At 62.0% G+C, this 24,135-nt stretch overlaps 1 protein-coding gene across 1 annotated transcript in view; it reads left to right on the top strand.

Annotated features, from left to right (window-relative positions):
- Positions 1–21,711, top strand: part of LOC134339685 (mammalian ependymin-related protein 1-like) — a 91,950-nt gene extending 70,239 nt beyond the window's left edge. The window contains exon 7 of the mRNA XM_063036386.1: positions 21,176–21,711. Within this exon, the coding sequence (XP_062892456.1) occupies positions 21,176–21,320 (145 nt within the window). The 3' untranslated portion in view covers positions 21,321–21,711. The remainder of the gene's footprint in view (positions 1–21,175) is intronic.
- Positions 21,712–24,135: the final 2,424 nt, after the last annotated feature.

The following is a 24,135-nucleotide window of genomic DNA, read 5'->3' on the forward strand; positions in this document are numbered from 1 at the left end:
CCCCTCCCTCTCTCAGTAATCCCCTCCAGCCCCTACACCCCTCCCTGTCTCTGTAACCCCCTCCGGCCCCTACACCGCTCCCTGTCTCGGCAACCCCACCAGTCCCTACACCCCTCCCTGTCTCTGTAACCCCCTCCGGCCCCTACACCCCTCCCTGTCTCTGTATCTCCCTCCGGCCCCTACACCCCTCCCTGTCTCTGTAACCCCCTCCGGCCCCTACACCCCTCCCTGTCTCTGTAACCCCCTCCAGCCCCTACACCCCTCCGTGTCTCTGTAACTCCCTCCAGCTCCTACACCTCTCCCCGTCTCTGTCACCCCTTCCCTCCCCTACACCCCTCCCCATCTCTGTAACCCCCTCCGATCCCTACAACCCTCCCTGTCTCTGTAACCCCCCTCCGGCCCCTACAACCCTCCCCGTCTCTGTAACCCCCTCCGGCCTCTACAACCCTCCCTGTCTGTGTAACTCCCTCCAGCCCCTACACCCCTCCCTGTCACTGTAACCCCCTTTGGCCCCTACACCCCTCCATGTCTTTGTAACCCCCTCCGGTCCCTACACCCCTCCCTGTCTCTGTAACCCCCTCCCTCCCCTACACCCCTCCCTGTCTCTGGAAACCCCTCCAGTCCCTACACCCCTCCCTGTCCCTGTAACCCCCTCCGGCCCCTACACCCCTCCGCGTCTCTGTAACCCCCTCCGGCACCTACACCCCTCCCTGTCTCTGTAACCCCCTCCAGCCCCTACACCCCTCCCTGTCTCTGTAACCCCCTCCGGCCCCTACACCCCTCCCCGTCTCTTTAAACCCTCTGGCCCCTACACCCCTCCCTGTCTCTGTAACCCCCTCCAGTCCCTACACCACTCCCTGTCTCTGTAACCCCCTCCCGCCCCTACACCCCTCCCTGTCTCTGTAACCCCCTCCGGCCCCTACACCACTCCCTGTCTCTGTAACCCCTCTGGCCCCTACACCCCTCCCTGTCCCTGTAACCCCCTCCAGCCCCTACACCCCTCCCTGTCTCTGTAACCCACTCCGGCCCCTACACCCCTCCCTGTCTCTGTAACCCCCTCCAGCCCCTACACCCCTCCCTGTCTCTGTAACCCCTCCGGCCCCTACACCCCTCCCTGTCTCTGTAATCCCCTCCAGCCCCTACACCCCTCCCTGTCTCTGTAACCCCCTCCAGCCCCTACACCCCTCCCTGTCTCTGTAACCCCCTCCAACCCCTACACCCCTCCCTGTCTCTGTAACCCCCTCCAGCCCCTACACCCCTGCCTGTCTTTGTAACCCCCTCCAGTCCCTACACCCCTCCCTGTCTCTGTAACCCCCTCCAGCCCCTACACCCCTCCCTGTCTCTGTAACCCCCTCCGGCCCCTACACCACTCCCTGTCTCTGTAACTCCCTCCAGCCCCTACACCCCTGCCTGTCTCTGTAACCCCCTCTTGCCCCTACACCCCTCCCTGTCTCTGTAACCCCCTCCAGCCCCTACACCCCTCCCTGTCTCTGTAACCCCCTCTGGCCCCTACACCCCTACCCGTCTCTGTAACCCCCTTCGGCCCCTACACCCCTCCCTGTCTCTGTAACCCCCTCCAGCCCCTACACCCCTCCCTGTCTCTGTAACCCCTCCGGCCCCTACACCCCTCCCTGTCTCTGTAACCCCCTCCAGTCCCTACACCCCTCCCCGTCTCTGTAACCCCTTCCGGCCCCTACACCCCTCCCTGTCTCTGTAACCCCCTCTGACCCCTACTCCCCTCCCTGTCTCTGTAACCCCTCCGGCCCCTACACCCCTCCCTGTCTCTGTAACCCCCTCCAGCCCCTACACCCCTCCCTGTCTCTGTAACAGCCTCTGACTCCTACTCCCCTCCCTGTCTCTGTAACCCCCTCCGGCCCCTACACCCCTCCCTGTCTCTGTAACCGCCTCTGACTCCTACTCCCCTCCCTGTCTCTGTAACCCCCTCCGGCCCCTACACCCCTCCCTGTCTCTGTAACCGCCTCTGACCCCTACTCCCCTCCCTGTCTCTGTAACCCCCTCCGGCCCCTACACTCCTCCCTGTCTCTGTAACCCCCTCTGACCCCTACACCCCTCCCTGTCTCTGTAACCCCCTCCCTCCCCTACACCCCTCCCTGTCTCTGTAACCCCCTCCAGTCCCTACACCCCTCCCTGTCTCCGTAACCCCCTCCGGCCCCTACACCCCTCCCTGTCCCTGTAACCCCCTCCAGTCCCTGCACCCCTCCCTGTCTCCGTAACCCCCTCCGGCCCCTACACCCCTCCCTGTCCCTGTAACCCCCTCCAGTCCCTACACCCCTCCCTGTCTCTGTAACCCCCTCCAGTCCCTACACCTCTCCCTGTCTCTGTAACCCCCTCCGGCCCCTACACCCCTCCCTGTCTCTGTAATCCCCTCCGGCCCCTACACCCCTCCCTGTCCCTGTAACCCCCTCCAGTCCCTACACCCCTCCCTGTCTCCGTAACCCCCTCCGGCCCCTACACCCCTCCCTGTCGCTGTAACCCCCTCCAGTCCCTACACCCCTCCCTGTCTCTGTAACCCCCTCCAGTCCCTACACCGCTCCCTGTCTCTGTAACCCCCTCCGGCCCCTACACCCCTCCCGGTCTCTGTAACCCCCTCCGGCCCCTACACCCCACCCCGTCTCTGTAACCCCCTCCGGCCCCTACACCCCTCCCTGTCTCTGTAACCCCCTCCAGCCCCTACACCCCTCCCCGGCTCTGTAACCCACTCCGGCCCCTACACCCCTCCCCGTCTCTGTAACCCCCTCTGGCCCCTACACCCCTCCCTGTCTCTGTAACCTCCTCCAGCCCCTACACCTCTCCCTGTCTCTGTAACCTACTCCAGTCCCTAAACCTCTCCCAGTCTCTGTAACCCCCTCCGGCCCCTACACCCCTCCCTGTCTCTGTAACCCCCTCCGGCCCCTACACCCCTCCCTGTCTCTGTAACCGCCTCTGACTCCTACTCCCCTCCCTGTCTCTGTAACCCCCTCCGGCCCCTACACTCCTCCCTGTCTCTGTAACCCCCTCCCTCCCCTACACCCCTCCCTGTCTCTGTAACCCCCTCCAGTCCCTACACCCCTCCCCGTCTCTGTAACCCCCTCCGGCCCCTACACCCCTCCCTGTCTCTGTAACCTCCTCAGTCCCTACACCCCTCCCCGTCTCTGTAACCCCCTCCGGCCCCTACACCCCTCCCTGTCTCTGTAACCCCCTCCCTCCCCTACACCCCTCCCTGTCTCTGTAACCCCCTCCAGTCCCTACACCCCTCCCTGTCTCCGTAACCCCCTCCGGCCCCTACACCCCGCCCTGTCCCTATTACCCCCTCCAGTCCCTACACCCCTCCCTGTCTCCGTAACCCCCTCCGGCCCCTACACCCCTCCCTGTCTCTGTAACCCCCTCTGACCCCAACTCCCCTCCCCGGCTCTGTAACACCCTCAGGCCACTACATCCCTCCCCATCTCTGTAACCCCCTCCGGCCCCTACACCCCTCCCTCTCTCAGTAATCCCCACCAGTCCCTACACCCCTCCCTGTCTCTGTAACCCCCTCCCGCCCCTACACCCCTCCCTGTCTCTGTATCTCCCTCCGGCCCCTACACCCCTCCCTGTCTCTGTAACCCCCTCCGGCCCCTACACCCCTCCCTGTCTCTGTAACCCCCTCCAGCCCCTACACCCCTCCGTGTCTCTGTAACTCCCTCCAGCTCCTACACCTCTCCCCGTCTCTGTCACCCCTTCCCTCCCCTACACCCCTCCCCATCTCTGTAACCCCCTCCGATCCCTACAACCCTCCCTGTCTCTGTAACCCCCCTCCGGCCCCTACACCCCTCCCCGTCTCTGTAACCCCCTCCGGCCTCTACAACCCTCCCTGTCTGTGTAACTCCCTCCAGCCCCTACACCCCTCCCTGTCACTGTAACCCCCTTTGGCCCCTACACCCCTCCATGTCTTTGTAACCCCCTCCGGTCCCTACACCCCTCCCTGTCTCTGTAACCCCCTCCCTCCCCTACACCCCTCCCTGTCTCTGGAAACCCCTCCAGTCCCTACACCCCTCCCTGTCCCTGTAACCCCCTCCGGCCCCTACACCCCTCCGCGTCTCTGTAACCCCCTCCGGCACCTACACCCCTCCCTGTCTCTGTAAACCCCTCCAGCCCCTACACCCCTCCCTGTCTCTGTAACCCCCTCCGGCCCCTACACCCCTCCCCGTCTCTTTAACCCCTCTGGCCCCTACACCCCTCCCTGTCTCTGTAACCCCCTCCAGTCCCTACACCTCTCCCTGTCTCTGTAACCCCCTCCAGCCCCTACACCCCTCCCTGTCTCTGTAACCCCCTCCGGCCCCTACACCACTCCCTGTCTCTGTAACCCCTCTGGCCCCTACACCCCTCCCTGTCCCTGTAACCCCCTCCAGCCCCTACACCCCTCCCTGTCTCTGTAACCCACTCCGGCCCCTACACCCCTCCCTGTCTCTGTAACCCCCTCCAGCCCCTACACCCCTCCCTGTCTCTGTAACCCCTCCGGCCCCTACACCCCTCCCTGTCTCTGTAATCCCCTCCAGCCCCTACACCCCTCCCTGTCTCTGTAACCCCCTCCAGCCCCTACACCCCTCCCTGTCTCTGTAACCCCCTCCAACCCCTACACCCCTCCCTGTCTCTGTAACCCCCTCCAGCCCCTACACCCCTGCCTGTCTTTGTAACCCCCTCCAGTCCCTACACCCCTCCCTGTCTCTGTAACCCCCTCCAGCCCCTACACCCCTCCCTGTCTCTGTAACCCCCTCCGGCCCCTACACCACTCCCTGTCTCTGTAACTCCCTCCAGCCCCTACACCCCTGCCTGTCTCTGTAACCCCCTCTTGCCCCTACACCCCTCCCTGTCTCTGTAACCCCCTCCAGCCCCTACACCCCTCCCTGTCTCTGTAACCCCCTCTGGCCCCTACACCCCTACCCGTCTCTGTAACCCCCTTCGGCCCCTACACCCCTCCCTGTCTCTGTAACCCCCTCCAGCCCCTACACCCCTCCCCGGCTCTGTAACCGACTCTGGCCCCTACACCCCTCCCTGTCTCTGTAACCCCCTCCAGCCCCTACACCCCTCCCCGGCTCTGTAACCCACTCTGGCCCCTACTCCCCTCCCTGTCTCTGTAACCCCCTCCAGCCCCTACACCCCTCCCTGTCTCTGTAACCCCTCTGGCCCCTACACCCCTCCCTGTCTCTGTAACCCCCTCCAGTCCCTACACCCCTCCCCGTCTCTGTAACCCCTTCCGGCCCCTACACCCCTCCCTGTCTCTGTAACCCCCTCTGACCCCTACTCCCCTCCCTGTCTCTGTAACCCCTCCGGCCCCTACACCCCTCCCTGTCTCTGTAACCCCCTCCAGCCCCTACACCCCTCCCTGTCTCTGTAACAGCCTCTGACTCCTACTCCCCTCCCTGTCTCTGTAACCCCCTCCGGCCCCTACACCCCTCCCTGTCTCTGTAACCGCCTCTGACTCCTACTCCCCTCCCTGTCTCTGTAACCCCCTCCGGCCCCTACACCCCTCCCTGTCTCTGTAACCGCCTCTGACCCCTACTCCCCTCCCTGTCTCTGTAACCCCCTCCGGCCCCTACACTCCTCCCTGTCTCTGTAACCCCCTCTGACCCCTACACCCCTCCCTGTCTCTGTAACCCCCTCCCTCCCCTACACCCCTCCCTGTCTCTGTAACCCCCTCCAGTCCCTACACCCCTCCCTGTCTCCGTAACCCCCTCCGGCCCCTACACCCCTCCCTGTCCCTGTAACCCCCTCCAGTCCCTGCACCCCTCCCTGTCTCCGTAACCCCCTCCGGCCCCTACACCCCTCCCTGTCCCTGTAACCCCCTCCAGTCCCTACACCCCTCCCTGTCTCTGTAACCCCCTCCAGTCCCTACACCTCTCCCTGTCTCTGTAACCCCCTCCGGCCCCTACACCCCTCCCTGTCTCTGTAAACCCCTCCGGCCCCTACACCCCTCCCTGTCCCTGTAACCCCCTCCAGTCCCTACACCCCTCCCTGTCTCCGTAACCCCCTCCGTTCCCTACACCCCTCCCTGTCCCTGTAACCCCCTCCAGTCCCTACACCCCTCCCTGTCTCTGTAACCCCCTCCAGTCCCTACACCTCTCCCTGTCTCTGTAACCCCCTCCGGCCCCTACACCCCTCCCTGTCTCTGTAACCCCCTCCGGCCCCTACACCCCTCCCCGTCTCTGTAACCCCCTCCGGCCCCTACACCCCTCCCAGTCTCTGTAACCCCCACCAGCCCCTACACCCCTCCCCGGCTCTGTAACCCACTCCGGCCCCTACACCCCTCCCCGTCTCTGTAACCCCCTCTGGCCCCTACACCCCTCCCTGTCTCTGTAACCCCCTCCAGCCCCTACACCTCTCCCTGTCTCTGTAACCTACTCCAGTCCCTAAACCTCTCCCAGTCTCTGTAACCCCCTCCGGCCCCTACACCCCTCCCTGTCTCTGTAACCCCCTCCGGCCCCTACACCCCTCCCTGTCTCTGTAACCGCCTCTGACTCCTACTCCCCTCCCTGTCTCTGTAACCCCCTCCGGCCCCTACACTCCTCCCTGTCTCTGTAACCCCCTCTGTCCCCTACACCCCTCCCTGTCTCTGTAACCCCCTCCCGCCCCTACACCCCTCCCTGTCTCTGTAACCCCCTCCAGTCCCTACACCCTTCCCTGTCTCCGTAACCCCCTCCGGCCCCTACACCCCGCCCTGTCCCTATTACCCCCTCCAGTCCCTACACCCCTCCCTGTCTCCGTAACCCCCTCCGGCCCCTACACCCCTCCCTGTCTCTGTAACCCCCTCTGACCCCAACTCCCCTCCCCGGCTCTGTAACACCCTCAGGCCACTACATCCCTCCCCATCTCTGTAACCCCCTCCGTTCCCTACACCCCTCCCTGTCTCTGTAACCCCCTCCGGCCCCTACACCACTCCCTGTCTCTGTAACCCCTCTGGCCCCTACACCCCTCCCTGTCCCTGTAACCCCCTCCAGCCCCTACACCCCTCCCTGTCTCTGTAACCCACTCCGGCCCCTACACCCCTCCCTGTCTCTGTAACCCCCTCCAGCCCCTACACCCCTCCCTGTCTCTGTAACCCCTCCGGCCCCTGCACCCCTCCCTGTCTCTGTAATCCCCTCCAGCCCCTACACCCCTCCCTGTCTCTGTAACCCCCTCCAGCCCCTACACCCCTCCCTGTCTCTGTAACCCCCTCCAACCCCTACACCCCTCCCTGTCTCTGTAACCCCCTCCAGCCCCTACACCCCTGCCTGTCTTTGTAACCCCCTCCAGTCCCTACACCCCTCCCTGTCTCTGTAACCCCCTCCAGCCCCTACACCCCTCCCTGTCTCTGTAACCCCCTCCGGCCCCTACACCACTCCCTGTCTCTGTAACTCCCTCCAGCCCCTACACCCCTGCCTGTCTCTGTAACCCCCTCTTGCCCCTACACCCCTCCCTGTCTCTGTAACCCCCTCCAGCCCCTACACCCCTCCCTGTCTCTGTAACCCCCTCTGGCCCCTACACCCCTACCCGTCTCTGTAACCCCCTTCGGCCCCTACACCCCTCCCTGTCTCTGTAACCCCCTCCAGCCCCTACACCCCTCCCCGGCTCTGTAACCGACTCTGGCCCCTACACCCCTCCCTGTCTCTGTAACCCCCTCCAGCCCCTACACCCCTCCCCGGCTCTGTAACCCACTCTGGCCCCTACTCCCCTCCCTGTCTCTGTAACCCCCTCCAGCCCCTACACCCCTCCCTGTCTCTGTAACCCCTCCGGCCCCTACACCCCTCCCTGTCTCTGTAACCCCCTCCAGTCCCTACACCCCTCCCCGTCTCTGTAACCCCTTCCGGCCCCTACACCCCTCCCTGTCTCTGTAACCCCCTCTGACCCCTACTCCCCTCCCTGTCTCTGTAACCCCTCCGGCCCCTACACCCCTCCCTGTCTCTGTAACCCCCTCCAGCCCCTACACCCCTCCCTGTCTCTGTAACAGCCTCTGACTCCTACTCCCCTCCCTGTCTCTGTAACCCCCTCCGGCCCCTACACCCCTCCCTGTCTCTGTAACCGCCTCTGACTCCTACTCCCCTCCCTGTCTCTGTAACCCCCTCCGGCCCCTACACCCCTCCCTGTCTCTGTAACCGCCTCTGACCCCTACACCCCTCCCTGTCTCTGTAACCCCCTCCGGCCCCTACACTCCTCCCTGTCTCTGTAACCCCCTCTGACCCCTACACCCCTCCCTGTCTCTGTAACCCCCTCCCTCCCCTACACCCCTCCCTGTCTCTGTAACCCCCTCCAGCCCCTACACCCCTCCCTGTCTCCGTAACCCCCTCCGGCCCCTACACCCCTCCCTGTCCCTGTAACCCCCTCCAGTCCCTACACCCCTCCCTGTCTCCGTAACCCCCTCCGGCCCCTACACCCCACCCTGTCCCTGTAACCCCCTCCAGTCCCTACACCCCTCCCTGTCTCTGTAACCCCCTCCAGTCCCTACACCTCTCCCTGTCTCTGTAACCCCCTCCGGCCCCTACACCCCTCCCTGTCTCTGTAATCCCCTCCGGCCCCTACACCCCTCCCTGTCCCTGTAACCCCCTCCAGTCCCTACACCCCTCCCTGTCTCCGTAACCCCCTCCGGCCCCTACACCCCTCCCTGTCCCTGTAACCCCCTCCAGTCCCTACACCCCTCCCTGTCTCTGTAACCCCCTCTAGTCCCTACACCTCTCCCTGTCTCTGTAACCCCCTCCGGCCCCTACACCCCTCCCTGTCTCTGTAACCCCCTCCGGCCCCTACACCCCTCCCCGTCTCTGTAACCCCCTCCGGCCCCTACACCCCTCCCTGTCTCTGTAACCCCCTCCAGCCCCTACACCCCTCCCCGGCTCTGTAACCCACTCCGGCCCCTACACCCCTCCCCGTCTCTGTAACCCCCTCTGGCCCCTACACCCCTCCCTGTCTCTGTAACCCCCTCCAGCCCCTACGCCCCTCCCTGTCTCTGTAACCCCTCCGGCCCCTACACCCCTCCCTGTTTCTGTAACCCCCTCCGGCCCCTACACCCCTCCCTGTCTCTGTAACCCCCTCCGGCCCCTACACCTCTCCCTGTCTCTGTAACCCCCTCCGGCCCCTACACTCCTCCCTGTCTCTGTAACCCCCTCCGGCCCCTACACCCCTCCCCGTCTCTGTAACCCCCTCCGGCCCCTACACCCCTCCCTGTCTCTGTAACCGCCTCTGACCCCTACACCCCTCCCTGTCTCTGTAACCCCCTCCGGCCCCTACACCCCTCCCTGTCTCTGTAACCGCCTCTGACCCCTACTCCCCTCCCTGTCTCTGTAACCCCCTCCGGCCCCTACACTCCTCCCTGTCTCTGTAACCCCCTCTGACCCCTACACCCCTCCCTGTCTCTGTAACCCCCTCCGTCCCCTACACCCCTCCCTGTCTCTGTAACCCCCTCCAGTCCCTACACCCCTCCCTGTCTCCGTAACCCCCTCCGGCCCCTACACCCCTCCCTGTCTCTGTAACCCCCTCCAGCCCCTACACCTCTCCCTGTCTCTGTAACCTACTCCAGTCCCTAAACCTCTCCCAGTCTCTGTAACCCCCTCCGGCCCCTACACCCCTCCCTGTCTCTGTAACCCCCTCCGGCCCCTACACTCCTCCCTGTCTCTGTAACCCCCTCTGACCCCTACACCCCTCCCTGTCTCTGTAACCCCCTCCCTCCCCTACACCCCTCCCTGTCTCTGTAACCCCCTCCAGTCCCTACACCCCTCCCTGTCTCCGTAACCCCCTCCGGCCCCTACACCCCTCCCTGTCCCTATAACCCCCTCCAGTCCCTACACCCCTCCCTGTCTCCGTAACCCCCTCCGGCCCCTACACCCCTCCCTGTCCCTGTAACCCCCTCCAGTCCCTACACCCCTCCCTGTCTCTGTAACCCCCTCCAGTCCCTACACCTCTCCCTGTCTCTGTAACCCCCTCCGGCCCCTACACCCCTCCCTGTCTCTGTAACCCCCTCCAGCCCCTGCACCCCTCCCTGTCTCTGTAACCCCCTCCAGCCCCTACACCCCTCCCCGGCTCTGTAACCCACTCCGGCCCCTACACCCCTCCCCGTCTCTGTAACCCCCTCTGGCCCCTACACCCCTCCCTGTCTCTGTAACCTCCTCCAGCCCCTACGCCCCTCCCTGTCTCTGTAACCCCCTCTGGCCCCTACACCCCTCCCTGTCTCTGTAACCCCCTCCGGCCCCTACACCCCTCCCAGTCTCTGTAACCCCCTCCCGCCCCTACACCCCTCCCTGTCCCTGTAACCCTCTCCGGCCCCTCCACCCCTCCCTGTCTCTGTAACCCCTCCGGCCCCTACACCCCTCCCTGTCTCTGTAACCCCTCCGGCCCCTACACCCCTCCCTGTCTCTGTAACCCCTCCGGCCCCTACACCCCTCCCTGTCTCTGTAACCCCCTCCGGCCCCTACACCCCTCCCTGTCTCTGTAACCCCCTCCAGCCCCTACACCCCTCCCTGTCTCTGTAACCCCCTCCGGCCCCTACACCCCTCCCTGTCTCTGTAACCCCCTCCGGCCCCTACACCCCTCCCTGTCTCTGTAACCCCCTCCGGCCCCTACACCCCTCCCTGTCTCTGTAACCCCCTCCAGCCCCTACATCCCTCCCCATCTCTGTAACCCCCTCCGGCCCCTACACCCCTCCCTCTCTCTGTAATCCCCTCCAGCCCCTACACCCCTCCCTGTCTCTGTAACCCCCTCCGATCCCTACAACCCTCCCTGTCTCTGTAACCCCCCTCCGGCCCCTACAACCCTCCCCGTCTCTGTAACCCCCTCCGGCCTCTACAACCCTCCCTGTCTGTGTAACTCCCTCCAGCCCCTACACCCCTCCCTGTCACTGTAACCCCCTTTGGCCCCTACACCCCTCCATGTCTTTGTAACCCCCTCCGGTCGCTACACCCCTCCCTGTCTCTGTAACCCCCTCCCTCCCCTACACCCCTCCCTGTCTCTGGAAACCCCTCCAGTCCCTACACCCCTCCCTGTCCCTGTAACCCCCTCCGGCCCCTACACCCCTCCGCGTCTCTGTAACCCCTCCGGCACCTACACCCCTCCCTGTCTCTGTAACCCCCTCCAGCCCCTACACCCCTCCCTGTCTCTGTAACCCCTTCCGGCCCCTACACCCCTCCCCGTCTCTTTAACCCCTCTGGCCCCTACACCCCTCCCTGTCTCTGTAACCCCCTCCAGTCCCTACACCTCTCCCTGTCTCTGTAACCCCCTCCAGCCCCTACACCCCTCCCTGTCTCTGTAACCCCCTCCGGCCCCTACACCACTCCCTGTCTCTGTAACCCCTCTGGCCCCTACACCCCACCCTGTCCCTGTAACCCCCTCCAGCCCCTACACCCCTCCCTGTCTCTGTAACCCCCTCCAACCCCTACACCACTCCCTGTCTCTGTAACTCCCTCCATCCCCTACACCCCTGCCTGTCTCTGTAACCCCCTCTGGCCCCTACACCCCTCCCTGTCTCTGTAACCCCCTCTGGCCCCTACACCCCTCCCCGTCTCTGTAACCCCCTTCGGCCCCTACACCCATCCCTGTCTCTGTAACCCCCTCCAGCCCCTACACCCCTCCCCGGCTCTGTAACCCACTCCGGCCCCTACACCCCTCCCTGTCTCTGTAACCCCCTCCAGCCCCTACACCCCTCCCTGTCTCTGTAACCCCTCCGGCCCCTACACCCCTCCCTGTCTCTGTAACCCCCTCCAGCCCCTACACCCCTCCCTGTCTCTGTAACCCCCTCCAGCCCCTACACCCCTCCCTGTCTCTGTAACCCCCTCCAGCCCCTACACCCCTCCCTGTCTCTGTAACCCCCTCCGGCCCCTACACCACTCCCTGTCTCTGTAACTCCCTCCAGCCCCTACACCCCTGCCTGTCTCTGTAACCCCCTCTGGCCCCTACACCCCTCCCTGTCTCTGTAACCCCCTCCAGCCCCTACACCCCTCCCTGTCTCTGTATCCCCCTCTGGCCCCTACACCCCTCCCCGTCTCTGTAACCCCCTTCGGCCCCTACACCCCTCCCTGTCTCTGTAACAACCTCCAGCCCCTACACCCCTCCCCGGCTCTGTAACCGACTCTGGCCCCTACACCCCTCCCTGTCTCTGTAACCCCCTCCAGCCCCTACACCCCTCCCCGGCTCTGTAACCCACTCTGGCCCCTACTCCCCTCCCTGTCTCTGTAACCCCCTCCAGCCCCTACACCCCTCCCTGTCTCTGTAACCCCTCCGGCCCCTACACCCCTCCCTGTCTCTGTAACCCCCTCCAGTCCCTACACCCCTCCCCGTCTCTGTAACCCCTTCCGGCCCCTACACCCCTCCCTGTCTCTGTAACCCCCTCTGACCCCTACTCCCCTCCCTGTCTCTGTAACCCCTCCGGCCCCTACACCCCTCCCTGTCTCTGTAACCCCCTCCAGCCCCTACACCCCTCCCTGTCTCTGTAACCGCCTCTGACTCCTACTCCCCTCCCTGTCTCTGTAACCCCCTCCGGCCCCTACACCCCTCCCTGTCTCTGTTACCGCCTCTGACTCCTACTCCCCTCCCTGTCTCTGTAACCCCCTCCGGCCCCTACACCCCTCACTGTCTCTGTAACCGCCTCTGACCACTACTCCCCTCCCTGTCTCTGTAACCCCCTCCGGCCCCTACACTCCTCCCTGTCTCTGTAACCCCCTCTGACCCCTACACCCCTCCCTGTCTCTGTAACCCCCTCCGGCCCCTACACTCCTCCCTGTCTCTGTAACCCCCTCTGACCCCTACACCCCTCCCTGTCTCTGTAACCCCCTCCCTCCCCTACACCCCTCCCTGTCTCTGTAACCCCCTCCAGTCCCTACACCCCTCCCTGTCTCTGTAACCCCCTCCGGCCCCTACACCCCTCCCTGTCTCTGTAACCCCCTCCAGCCCCTACACCTCTCCCTGTCTCTGTAACCTACTCCAGTCCCTAAACCTCTCCCAGTCTCTGTAACCCCCTCCGGCCCCTACACCCCTCCCTGTCTCTGTAACCCCCTCCGGCCCCTACACTCCTCCCTGTCTCTGTAACCCCCTCTGACCCCTACACCCCTCCCTGTCTCTGTAACCCCCTCCCTCCCCTACACCCCTCCCTGTCTCTGTAACCCCCTCCAGTCCCTACACCCCTCCCTGTCTCCGTAACCCCCTCCGGCCCCTACACCCCTCCCTGTCCCTATAACCCCCTCCAGTCCCTACACCCCTCCCTGTCTCCGTAACCCCCTCCGGCCCCTACACCCCTCCCTGTCCCTGTAACCCCCTCCAGTCCCTACACCCCTCCCTGTCTCTGTAACCCCCTCCAGTCCCTACACCTCTCCCTGTCTCTGTAACCCCCTCCGGCCCCTACACCCCTCCCTGTCTCTGTAACCCCCTCCAGCCCCTGCACCCCTCCCTGTCTCTGTAACCCCCTCCAGCCCCTACACCCCTCCCCGGCTCTGTAACCCACTCCGGCCCCTACACCCCTCCCCGTCTCTGTAACCCCCTCTGGCCCCTACACCCCTCCCTGTCTCTGTAACCTCCTCCAGCCCCTACGCCCCTCCCTGTCTCTGTAACCCCCTCTGGCCCCTACACCCCTCCCTGTCTCTGTAACCCCCTCCGGCCCCTACACCCCTCCCTGTCTCTGTAACCCCCTCCGGCCCCTACACCCCTCCCTGTCCCTGTAACCCTCTCCGGCCCCTCCACCCCTCCCTGTCTCTGTAACCCCTCCGGCCCCTACACCCCTCCCTGTCTCTGTAACCCCTCCCGCCCCTACACCCCTCCCCGTCGCTGTAACCCCACCGGCCCCTACACCCCTCCCTGTCTCTGTAACCCCCTCCGGCCCCTACACCCCTCCCTGTCTCTGTAACCCCCTCCAGCCCCTACACCCCGCCCTGTCTCTGTAACCCCCTCCGGCCCCTACACCGCTCCCTGTCTCGGCAACCCCACCAGTCCCTACACCCCTCCCTGTCTCTGTAACCCCCTCCGGCCCCTACACCCCTCCGTGTCTCTGTAACCCCCTCCAGCCCCTACACCACTCCCCGTCTCTGTCACCCCTTCCCTCCCCTACACCCCTCCCCATCTCTGTAACCCCCTCCGATCCCTACAACCCTCCCCGTCTCTGTAACCCCCTCCGGCCTCTACAACCCTCCCTGTCTGTGTAACTCCCTCCAGCCCCTACACCCCTCCCTGTCACTGTAACCCCCTTTGGCCCCTACACCCCTCCATGTCTTTGTAACCCCCTCCGGTCCCTACACCCCTCCCTGTCTCTGTAACCCCCTCCCTCCCCTACACCCCTCCCTGTCTCTGGAAACCCCTCCAGTCCCTACACCCCTCCCTGTCCCTGTAACCCCCTCCGGCCCCTACACCCCTCCGCGTCTCTGTAACCCCTCCGGCACCTACACCCCTCCCTGTCTCTGTAACCCCCTCCAGCCCCTACACCCCTCCCTGTCTCTGTAACCCCTTCCGGCCCCTACACCCCTCCCCGTCTCTTTAACCCCTCTGGCCCCTACACCCCTCCCTGTCTCTGTAACCCCCTCCAGTCCCTACACCTCTCCCTGTCTCTGTAACCCCCTCCAGCCCCTACACCCCTCCCTGTCTCTGTAACCCCCTCCGGCCCCTACACCCCTCCCTGTCTCTGTAACCCCTCTGGCCCCTACACCCCTCCCTGTCCCTGTAACCCCCTCCAGCCCCTACACCCCTCCCTGTCTCTGTAACCCCCTCCAACCCCTACACCACTCCCTGTCTCTGTAACTCCCTCCATCCCCTACACCCCTGCCTGTCTCTGTAACCCCCTCTGGCCCCTACACCCCTCCCTGTCTCTGTAACCCCCTCTGGCCCCTACACCCCTCCCCGTCTCTGTAACCCCCTTCGGCCCCTACACCCATCCCTGTCTCTGTAACCCCCTCCAGCCCCTACACCCCTCCCCGGCTCTGTAACCCACTCCGGCCCCTACACCCCTCCCTGTCTCTGTAACCCCCTCCAGCCCCTACACCCCTCCCTGTCTCTGTAACCCCTCCGGCCCCTACACCCCTCCCTGTCTCTGTAACCCCCTCCAGCCCCTACACCCCTCCCTGTCTCTGTAACCCCCTCCAGCCCCTACACCCCTCCCTGTCTCTGTAACCCCCTCCAGCCCCTACACCCCTCCCTGTCTCTGTAACCCCCTCCGGCCCCTACACCACTCCCTGTCTCTGTAACTCCCTCCAGCCCCTACACCCCTGCCTGTCTCTGTAACCCCCTCTGGCCCCTACACCCCTCCCTGTCTCTGTAACCCCCTCCAGCCCCTACACCCCTCCCTGTCTCTGTATCCCCCTCTGGCCCCTACACCCCTCCCCGTCTCTGTAACCCCCTTCGGCCCCTACACCCCTCCCTGTCTCTGTAACAACCTCCAGCCCCTACACCCCTCCCCGGCTCTGTAACCGACTCTGGCCCCTACACCCCTCCCTGTCTCTGTAACCCCCTCCAGCCCCTACACCCCTCCCCGGCTCTGTAACCCACTCTGGCCCCTACTCCCCTCCCTGTCTCTGTAACCCCCTCCCGCCCCTACACCCCTCCCTGTCTCTGTAACCCCTCCGGCCCCTACACCCCTCCCTGTCTCTGTAACCCCCTCCAGTCCCTACACCCCTCCCCGTCTCTGTAACCCCTTCCGGCCCCTACACCCCTCCCTGTCTCTGTAACCCCCTCTGACCCCTACTCCCCTCCCTGTCTCTGTAACCCCTCCGGCCCCTACACCCCTCCCTGTCTCTGTAACCCCCTCCAGCCCCTACACCCCTCCCTGTCTCTGTAACCGCCTCTGACTCCTACTCCCCTCCCTGTCTCTGTAACCCCCTCCGGCCCCTACACCCCTCCCTGTCTCTGTTACCGCCTCTGACTCCTACTCCCCTCCCTGTCTCTGTAACCCCCTCCGGCCCCTACACCCCTCACTGTCTCTGTAACCGCCTCTGACCCCTACTCCCCTCCCTGTCTCTGTAACCCCCTCCGGCCCCTACACTCCTCCCTGTCTCTGTAACCCCCTCTGACCCCTACACCCCTCCCTGTCCCTGTAACCCCCTCCAGTCCCTACACCCCTCCCTGTCTCTGTAACCCCCTCCAGTCCCTACACCTCTCCCTGTCTCTGTAACCCCCTCCGGCCCCTACACCCCTCCCTGTCTCTGTAATCCCCTCCAGCCCCTACACCCCTCCCTGTCTCTGTAACCCCCTCCGGCCCCTACACCCCTCCCCGTCTCTGTAACCCCCTCCGGCCCCTACACCCCTCCCTGTCTCTGTAACCCTCTCCAGCCCCTACACCCCTCCCCGGCTCTGTAACCCACTCCGGCCCCTACACCCCTCCCCGTCTCTGTAACCCCCTCTGGCCCCTACACCCCTCCCTGTCTCTGTAACCCCCTCCAGCCCCTACGCCCCTCCCTGTCTCTGTAACCCCTCCGGCCCCTACACCCCTCCCTGTTTCTGTAACCCCCTCCGGCCCCTACACCCCTCCCTGTCTCTGTAACCCCCTCCGGCCCCTACACCTCTCCCTGTCTCTGTAACCCCCTCCGGCCCCTACACCCCTCCCTGTCTCTGTAACCCCCTCCGGCCCCTACACCCCTCCCCGTCTCTGTAACCCCCTCCGGCCCCTACACCCCTCCCTGTCTCTGTAACCGCCTCTGACCCCTACTCCCCTCCCTGTCTCTGTAACCCCCTCCGGCCCCTACACCCCTCCCTGTCTCTGTAACCGCCTCTGACCCCTACTCCCCTCCCTGTCTCTGTAACCCCCTCCGGCCCCTACACTCCTCCCTGTCTCTGTAACCCCCTCTGACCCCTACACCCCTCCCTGTCTCTGTAACCCCCTCCCTCCCCTACACCCCTCCCTGTCTCTGTAACCCCTTCCAGTCCCTACACCCCTCCCTGTCTCCGTAACCCCCTCCGGCCCCTACACCCCTCCCTGTCGCTGTAACCCCCTCCAGTCCCTACACCCCTCCCTGTCTCCGTAACCCCCTCCGGCCCCTACACCCCTCCCTGTCCCTGTAACCCCCTCCAGTCCCTACACCCCTCCCTGTCTCTGTAACCCCCTCCAGTCCCTACACCTCTCCCTGTCTCTGTAACCCCCTCCGGCCCCTACACTGCTCCCTGTCTCTGTAATCCCCTCCAGCACCTACACCCCTCCCTGTCTCTGTAACCCCCTCCGGCCCCTACACCCCTCCCCGTCTCTGTAACCCCCTCCGGCCCCTACACCCCTCCCTGTCTCTATAACCCCCTCCAGCCCCTGCACCCCTCCCCGGCTCTGTAACCCACTCCGGCCCCTACACCCCTCCCCGTCTCTGTAACCCCCTCTGGCCCCTACACCCCTCCCTGTCTCTGTAACCCCCTCCAGCCCCTACGCCCCTCCCTGTCTCTGTAACCCCTCCGGCCCCTACACCCCTCCCTGTTTCTGTAACCCCCTCCGGCCCCTACACCCCTCCCTGTCTCTGTAACCCCCTCCGGCCCCTACACCTCTCCCTGTCTCTGTAACCCCCTCCGGCCCCTACACTCCTCCCTGTCTCTGTAACCCCCTCCGGCCCCTACACCCCTCCCCGTCTCTGTAACCCCCTCCGGCCCCTACACCCCTCCCTGTCTCTGTAACCGCCTCTGACCCCTACTCCCCTCCCTGTCTCTGTAACCCCCTCCAGCCCCTACACCCCTCTCTTTCTCTGTAATCCCCTCTGACCCCTACACCCCTCCCTGTCTCTGTAACCCCCTCCCTCCCCTACACCCCTCCCTGTCTCTGTAACCCCTCCAGTCCCTACACCCCTCCCTGTCTCTGTAACCCCCTCCGGCCCCTACACCCCTCCCTGTCCCTGTAACCCCCTCCAGTCCCTACACCCCTCCCTGTCTCCGTAACCCCCTCCAGCCCCTACACCTCTCCCTGTCTCTGTAACCCCCTCCGGCCCCTACACCCCTCCCTGTCTTTGTAACCGCCTCTGACCCCTACACCCCTCCCCATCTCTGTAACCCCCTCCAGTCCCTACACCCCTCCCTGTCTCTGTAACCCCTCCAGTCCCTACACCCCTCCCTGTCTCTGTAACCCCCTCCAGTCCCTACACCCCTCCCTGTCTCTGTAACCCCTCCAGTCCCTACACCCCTCCCTGTCTCTGTAAACCGCTCTGGCCCCTACACCCCTCCCTGTCTCTTTAAACCGCTCCATCCCCTACACCCCTCCCTGTCTCTGTAACCCCCTCTGGCCCCTACACCCCTCCCTGTCCCTGTAACCCCCTCCAGTCCCTACACCCCTCCCTGTCTCCGTAACCCCCTCCAGTCCCTACACCCCTCCCTGTCTCCGTAACCCCCTCCAGTCCCTACACCCCTCCCTGTCTCTGTAACCCCTCCAGTCCCTACACCCCTCCCTGTCTCTGTAAACCGCTCCGGCCCCTACACCCCTCCCTGTCTCTGTAAACCTCTCCATCCCCTACACCCCTCCCTGTCTCTGTAACCCCCTCTGACCCCTACACCCCTCCCTGTCTCTGCAACCCCCTGCCTCCCCTACACCCCTCCCTGTCTCTGTAACTCCTCCAGTCCCTACACCCCTCCCTGTCTCTGTAACCCCCTCTGGCCCCTACACCCCTCCCTGTCCCTGTAACCCCCTCCAGTCCCTACACCCCTCCCTGTCTCTGTAACCCCCTCCGGCCCCTACACCCCTCCCTGTCCCTGTAACCCCCTCCAGTCCCTACACCCCTCCCTGTCTCCGTAACCCCCTCCAGCCCCTACACCTCTCCCTGTCTCTGTAACCCCCTCCGGCCCCTACACCCCTCCCTGTCTTTGTAACCGCCTCTGACCCCTACACCCCTCCCCATCTCTGTAACCCCCTCCAGTCCCTACACCCCTCCCTGTCTCTGTAACCCCTCCAGTCCCTACACCCCTCCCTGTCTCTGTAACCCCCTCCAGTCCCTACACCCCTCCCTGTCTCTGTAACCCCTCCAGTCCCTACACCCCTCCCTGTCTCTGTAAACCGCTCTGGCCCCTACACCCCTCCCTGTCTCTGTAAACCGCTCCATCCCCTACACCCCTCCCTGTCTCTGTAACCCCCTCTGGCCCCTACACCCCTCCCTGTCCCTGTAACCCCCTCCAGTCCCTACACCCCTCCCTGTCTCCGTAACCCCCTCCAGTCCCTACACCCCTCCCTGTCTCCGTAACCCCCTCCAGTCCCTACACCCCTCCCTGTCTCTGTAACCCCTCCAGTCCCTACACCCCTCCCTGTCTCTGTAAACCGCTCCGGCCCCTACACCCCTCCCTGTCTCTGTAAACCTCTCCATCCCCTACACCCCTCCCTGTCTCTGTAACCCCCTCTGACCCCTACACCCCTCCCTGTCTCTGCAACCCCCTGCCTCCCCTACACCCCTCCCTGTCTCTGTAACTCCTCCAGTCCCTACACCCCTCCCTGTCTCTGTAACCCCCTCTGGCCCCTACACCCCTCCCTGTCCCTGTAACCCCCTCCAGTCCCTACACCCTTCCCTGTCTCCGTAACCCCCTCCAGTCCCTACACCCCTCCCTGTCTCTGTAACCCCTCCAGTCCCTACACCCCTCCCTGTCTCTGTAAACCGCTCCGGCCCCTACACCCCTCCCTGTCTCTGTAAACCGCTCCATCCCCTACACCCCTCCCTGTCTCTGTAACCCCCTCCAGTCCCTACACCCCTCCCTGTCTCTGTAACCCCCTCCATCCCCTACACCCCTCCCTGTCTCTGTAACCCCCTCTGGCCCCTACACCCCTCCCTGTCCCTGTAACCCCCTCCCGTCCCTACACCCCTCCCTGTCTCCGTAACCCCCTCCAGTCCCTACACCCTTCCCTGTCTCCGTAACCCCTTCCAGTCCCTACACCCCTCCCTGTCTCTGTAACCCCTCCAGTCCCTACACCCCTCCCTGTCTCTGTAAACCGCTCCGGCCCCTACACCCCTCCCTGTCTCTGTAAACCGCTCCATCCCCTACACCCCTCCCTGTCTCTGTAACCCCTCCAGTCCCTACACCCCTCCCTGTCTCTGTAACCCCTCCAGTCCCTACACCCCTCCCTGTCTCTGTAACCCCTCCAGTCCCTACACCCCTCCCAGTCTCTGTAAACCCCACCGGCCCCTACACCCCTCCCTGTCTCTGTAAACCGCTCCATCCCCTACACCCCTCCCTGTCTCTGTAACCCCTCCAGTCCCTACACCCCTCCCTGTCTCTGTAACCCCTCCAGTCCCTACACCCCTCCCTGTCTCTGTAAACCGCTCCGGCCCCTACACCCCTCCCTGTCTCTGTAAACCGCTCCATCCCCTACACCCCTCCCTGTCTCTGTAACCCCCTCTGGCCCCTACACCCCTCCCTGTCCCTGTAACCCCCTCCAGTCCCTACACCCCTCCCTGTCTCCGTAACCCCCTCCAGTCCCTACACCCTTCCCTGTCTCCGTAACCCCTTCCAGTCCCTACACCCCTCCCTGTCTCTGTAACCCCTCCAGTCCCTACACCCCTCCCTGTCTCTGTAAACCGCTCCGGCCCCTACACCCCTCCCTGTCTCTGTAAACCGCTCCATCCCCTACACCCCTCCCTGTCTCTGTAACCCCTCCAGTCCCTACACCCCTCCCTGTCTCTGTAACCCCTCCAGTCCCTACACCCCTCCCTGTCTCTGTAACCCCTCCAGTCCCTACACCCCTCCCTGTCTCTGTAAACCGCTCCGGCCCCTACACCCCTCCCTGTCTCTGTAAACCGCTCCATCCCCTACACCCCTCCCTGTCTCTGTAACCCCTCCAGTCCCTACACCCCTCCCTGTCTCTGTAACCCCTCCAGTCCCTACACCCCTCCCTGTCTCTGTAACCCCCTCTGGCCCCTACACCCCTCCCTGTCCCTGTAACCCCCTCCAGTCCCTACACCCCTCCCTGTCTCCGTAACCCCCTCCAGTCCCTACACCCCTCCCTGTCTCTGTAACCCCTCCAGTCCCTACACCCCTCCCTGTCTCTGTAAACCGCTCCGGCCCCTACACCCCTCCCTGTCTCTGTAAACCGCTCCATCCCCTACACCCCTCCCTGTCTCTGTAACCCCTCCAGTCCCTACACCCCTCCCTGTCTCTGTAACCCCTCCAGTCCCTACACCCCTCCCTGTCTCTGTAAACCGCTCCCCGCTCTAAACTCCTCGCTGTCCCTGGGCTCCGTTGGTCGGGTGTTGCTGCCCATGACGACCTGTTGGGAGGCTCTGGGACCCGATGTTTGTTCCTACATCTCCGCCTCTGTTTCCAGGTTCATGAACATAACAGTTGGGATCCGAGACCCGACAGTCTTCACCCCTCCTCCAGAATGTGACCATCCGGCCTCAGAAACTCTTGCCAGTCGGCGGCTGCACCCATGGCACCCATGGGTGCTGTCATCTCCGTCCCTGGGGTAAATGCAAGTGGAGTGGGTCAATTTCTAGATATTCAGGGAATTGGGGAAGAGCTGTGAAAATCAGTGCCAGCAGCTGTGGAGGAGAAATCACTGTGTATATTTAAAGTGGAGGTTGTTTAGTCAGGGTGTGAAAGGTTATGGGGAGAAGGCAGGAGAATGGGGTTGACAGGGATAATAAATCAGCCATGATGGAATGTCAGAGCACACTCGACAGGCTGAATGGCCTGATTCTGCCCAATGTCTTCTAGTTTGATGGGGGTCGGGCAGCGATGGAAGATATGACAGGACCTTGCTGAGTGTTAGAACAGACTTGATGGGCCGAGTGGCCTCCTCTTGCCTTTCATCCTGACCCGCCATTTGTTTGAATCACAATAAAGTTTAATATGATCTTGCCTGCTTCGCTTGTTTCCTGAGTTCACAAGCAATTATTTGAATCCGGAAAGCCGGTGGGGCGGCGGGGTGGGGAGAAGGCACCCTGGAGGGGAGGCTGTTCTGCCCATTGTTGCCTCATTGAAAGGGGGATCGAAAGAACCCCTCCTTCATTGGTATTGGTGTTGTTAATTGGCTTATTCTCGTCACACACACAGAGATAAGTGGCATGCAAAAAGTTTGGGCACCCCTAGTCAAAATCTCTGTTACTGTGAATAGCTAAGTGAGTAGAAGATGAACTGATCTCCAAAAGTCATAAAGTTAAAGATGAAACATTCTTTTCAACATTTTAAGCAAGATTAGTGTATTATTTTTGTTTTGTACCATTTTAGAGTGAAAGAAAGGAAAGGAGCACCATGCAAAAGTTTGGGCACCCCAAGAGATTTGAGCTCTCAGATAACTTTTACCAAGGTTTCAGACCTTAATTAGTTTGTTAGGGCTATGGCTTGTTCACAGTCATCATTAAGAAAGGCCAGGTGATGCAAATTTCAAAGCTTTATAAATACCCTGACTCCTCAAACCTTGTCCCAACAATCAGTAGCCATGGGCTCCTCTAAGCAGCTGCCTAGCACTCTGAAAATTAAAATAAGTGATGCCCACAAAGCAGGAGAAGGCTATAAGAAGATAGCAAAGCGTTCTCAGGTAGCCGTTTCCTCAGTTCGTAATGTAATTAAGAAATGGCAGGAATAGTGGAGGTCAAGTGGAGGTCTGGAAGACCAAGAAAACTTTCCAAGAGAACTGCTCATAGGATTGCTTGAAAGGCAAATCAAAACCCCCGTTTAACTGCAAAAGACCTTCAGGAAGATTTAGCAGACTCTGGAGTGGTGGTGCACTGTTCTACTGTGCAGCGACACCTGCTCAAATATGACCTTCATGGAAGAGTCGTCAGAAGAAAACCTTTCCTGTGTCCTCACCACAAAATTCAGCGTCAGAAGTTTGCAAAGGAACATCTAAACAAGGCTGATGCATTTTGGAAACAAGTCCTGTGGACGGATGAAGTTAAAATAGAACTTTTAGGCCACAATGAGCAAAGGTATGTTTAGAGAAAAAAGGGTGCAGAATTTCATGAAAAGAACACCTCTCCAACTGTTAAGCACGGGGGTGGATCGACCATGCTTTGGGCTTGTGTTGCAGCCAGTGGCACAGGGAATATTCAATTAAATACCAGCAAATTCTGGAAGCAAACATCACACCATCTGTTAAAGAAAAAGCTGAAGACGAAGAGAGGATAGCTTCTACAACAGGATAATAACCATATAATCATATAACAATTACAGCACGGAAACAGGCCATCTCGGCCCTTCTAGTCCGTGCCGAACTCCTACTCTCACCTAGTCCCACCGACCTGCACTCGGCCCATAACCCTCCATTCCTTTCCTGTCCATATAGCTATCCAATTTAACTTTAAACGACAACATCAAACCTGCCTCAACCACTTCTGCTGGAAGCTCGTTCCACACAGCCACCACTCTCTGAGTAAAGAGGTTCCCCCTCATGTTACCCCTAAACTTTTGCCCTTTAACTCTCAACTCATGTCCTCTTGTTTGAATCTCCCCCACTCTCAATGGAAAAAGCCCATCCACGTCAACTCTATCAATCCCCCTCATAATTTTAAACACCTCTATCAAGTCCCCCCTCAACCTTCTACACTCCAAAGAATAAAGAAATATGAAGGGAAGCTAGCCTCATACAAAAGAGGATAGCAAAAGTTTTTTTCAGATATATAAAGAGTAAAAGAGAGACAATAGAAGATATCAGACCACTGAAAAATAACACTGGAGAGGTATTAATGGGAGCCAAAGAAATGGTGGACAAACATATTTTCCCCCCAGTCTTCATTGTGGAAGATACCATCAGTATGCCAAAAAATTGAGATAGAGGTGAGTGTAGTTTCTGTAACCAAGGAGGAGGTGCTTGAGACGTTGAAAAGGTCTGAAACATAGAAACATAGAAACATAGAAAATAGGTGCAGGAGTAGGCCATTCGGCCCTTCGAGCCTGCACCGCCATTTATTATGATCATGGCTGATCATCCAACTCAGAACCCAGCCTTCCCTCCATACCCCCTGTAGCCACAAGGGCCATATCTAACTTCCTTTTAAACATAGCTAATGAACTGGCCTCAACAGTTTGCTGTGGCAGAGAATTCCACAGATTCACCACTCTCTGTGTGAAGAAGTTTTTCCTAACCTCGGTCCTAAAAGGCTTCCCCTCTATCCTCAAACTGTGACCCCTCGTTCTAGACCTCCCCAACATCGGGAACAATCTTCCCGCATCTAGCCTGTCCAATCCCTTTAGGATCTTATACGTTTCAATCAGATCCCCCCTCAATCTTCTAAATTCCAACGAGTACAAGCCCAGTTCATCCAGTCTTTCTTCATATGAAAG

This window comes from Mobula hypostoma, chromosome 30 (genome assembly GCF_963921235.1).
Source record: "Mobula hypostoma chromosome 30, sMobHyp1.1, whole genome shotgun sequence".
NCBI classification, from domain to species: domain Eukaryota; kingdom Metazoa; phylum Chordata; class Chondrichthyes; order Myliobatiformes; family Myliobatidae; genus Mobula; species Mobula hypostoma.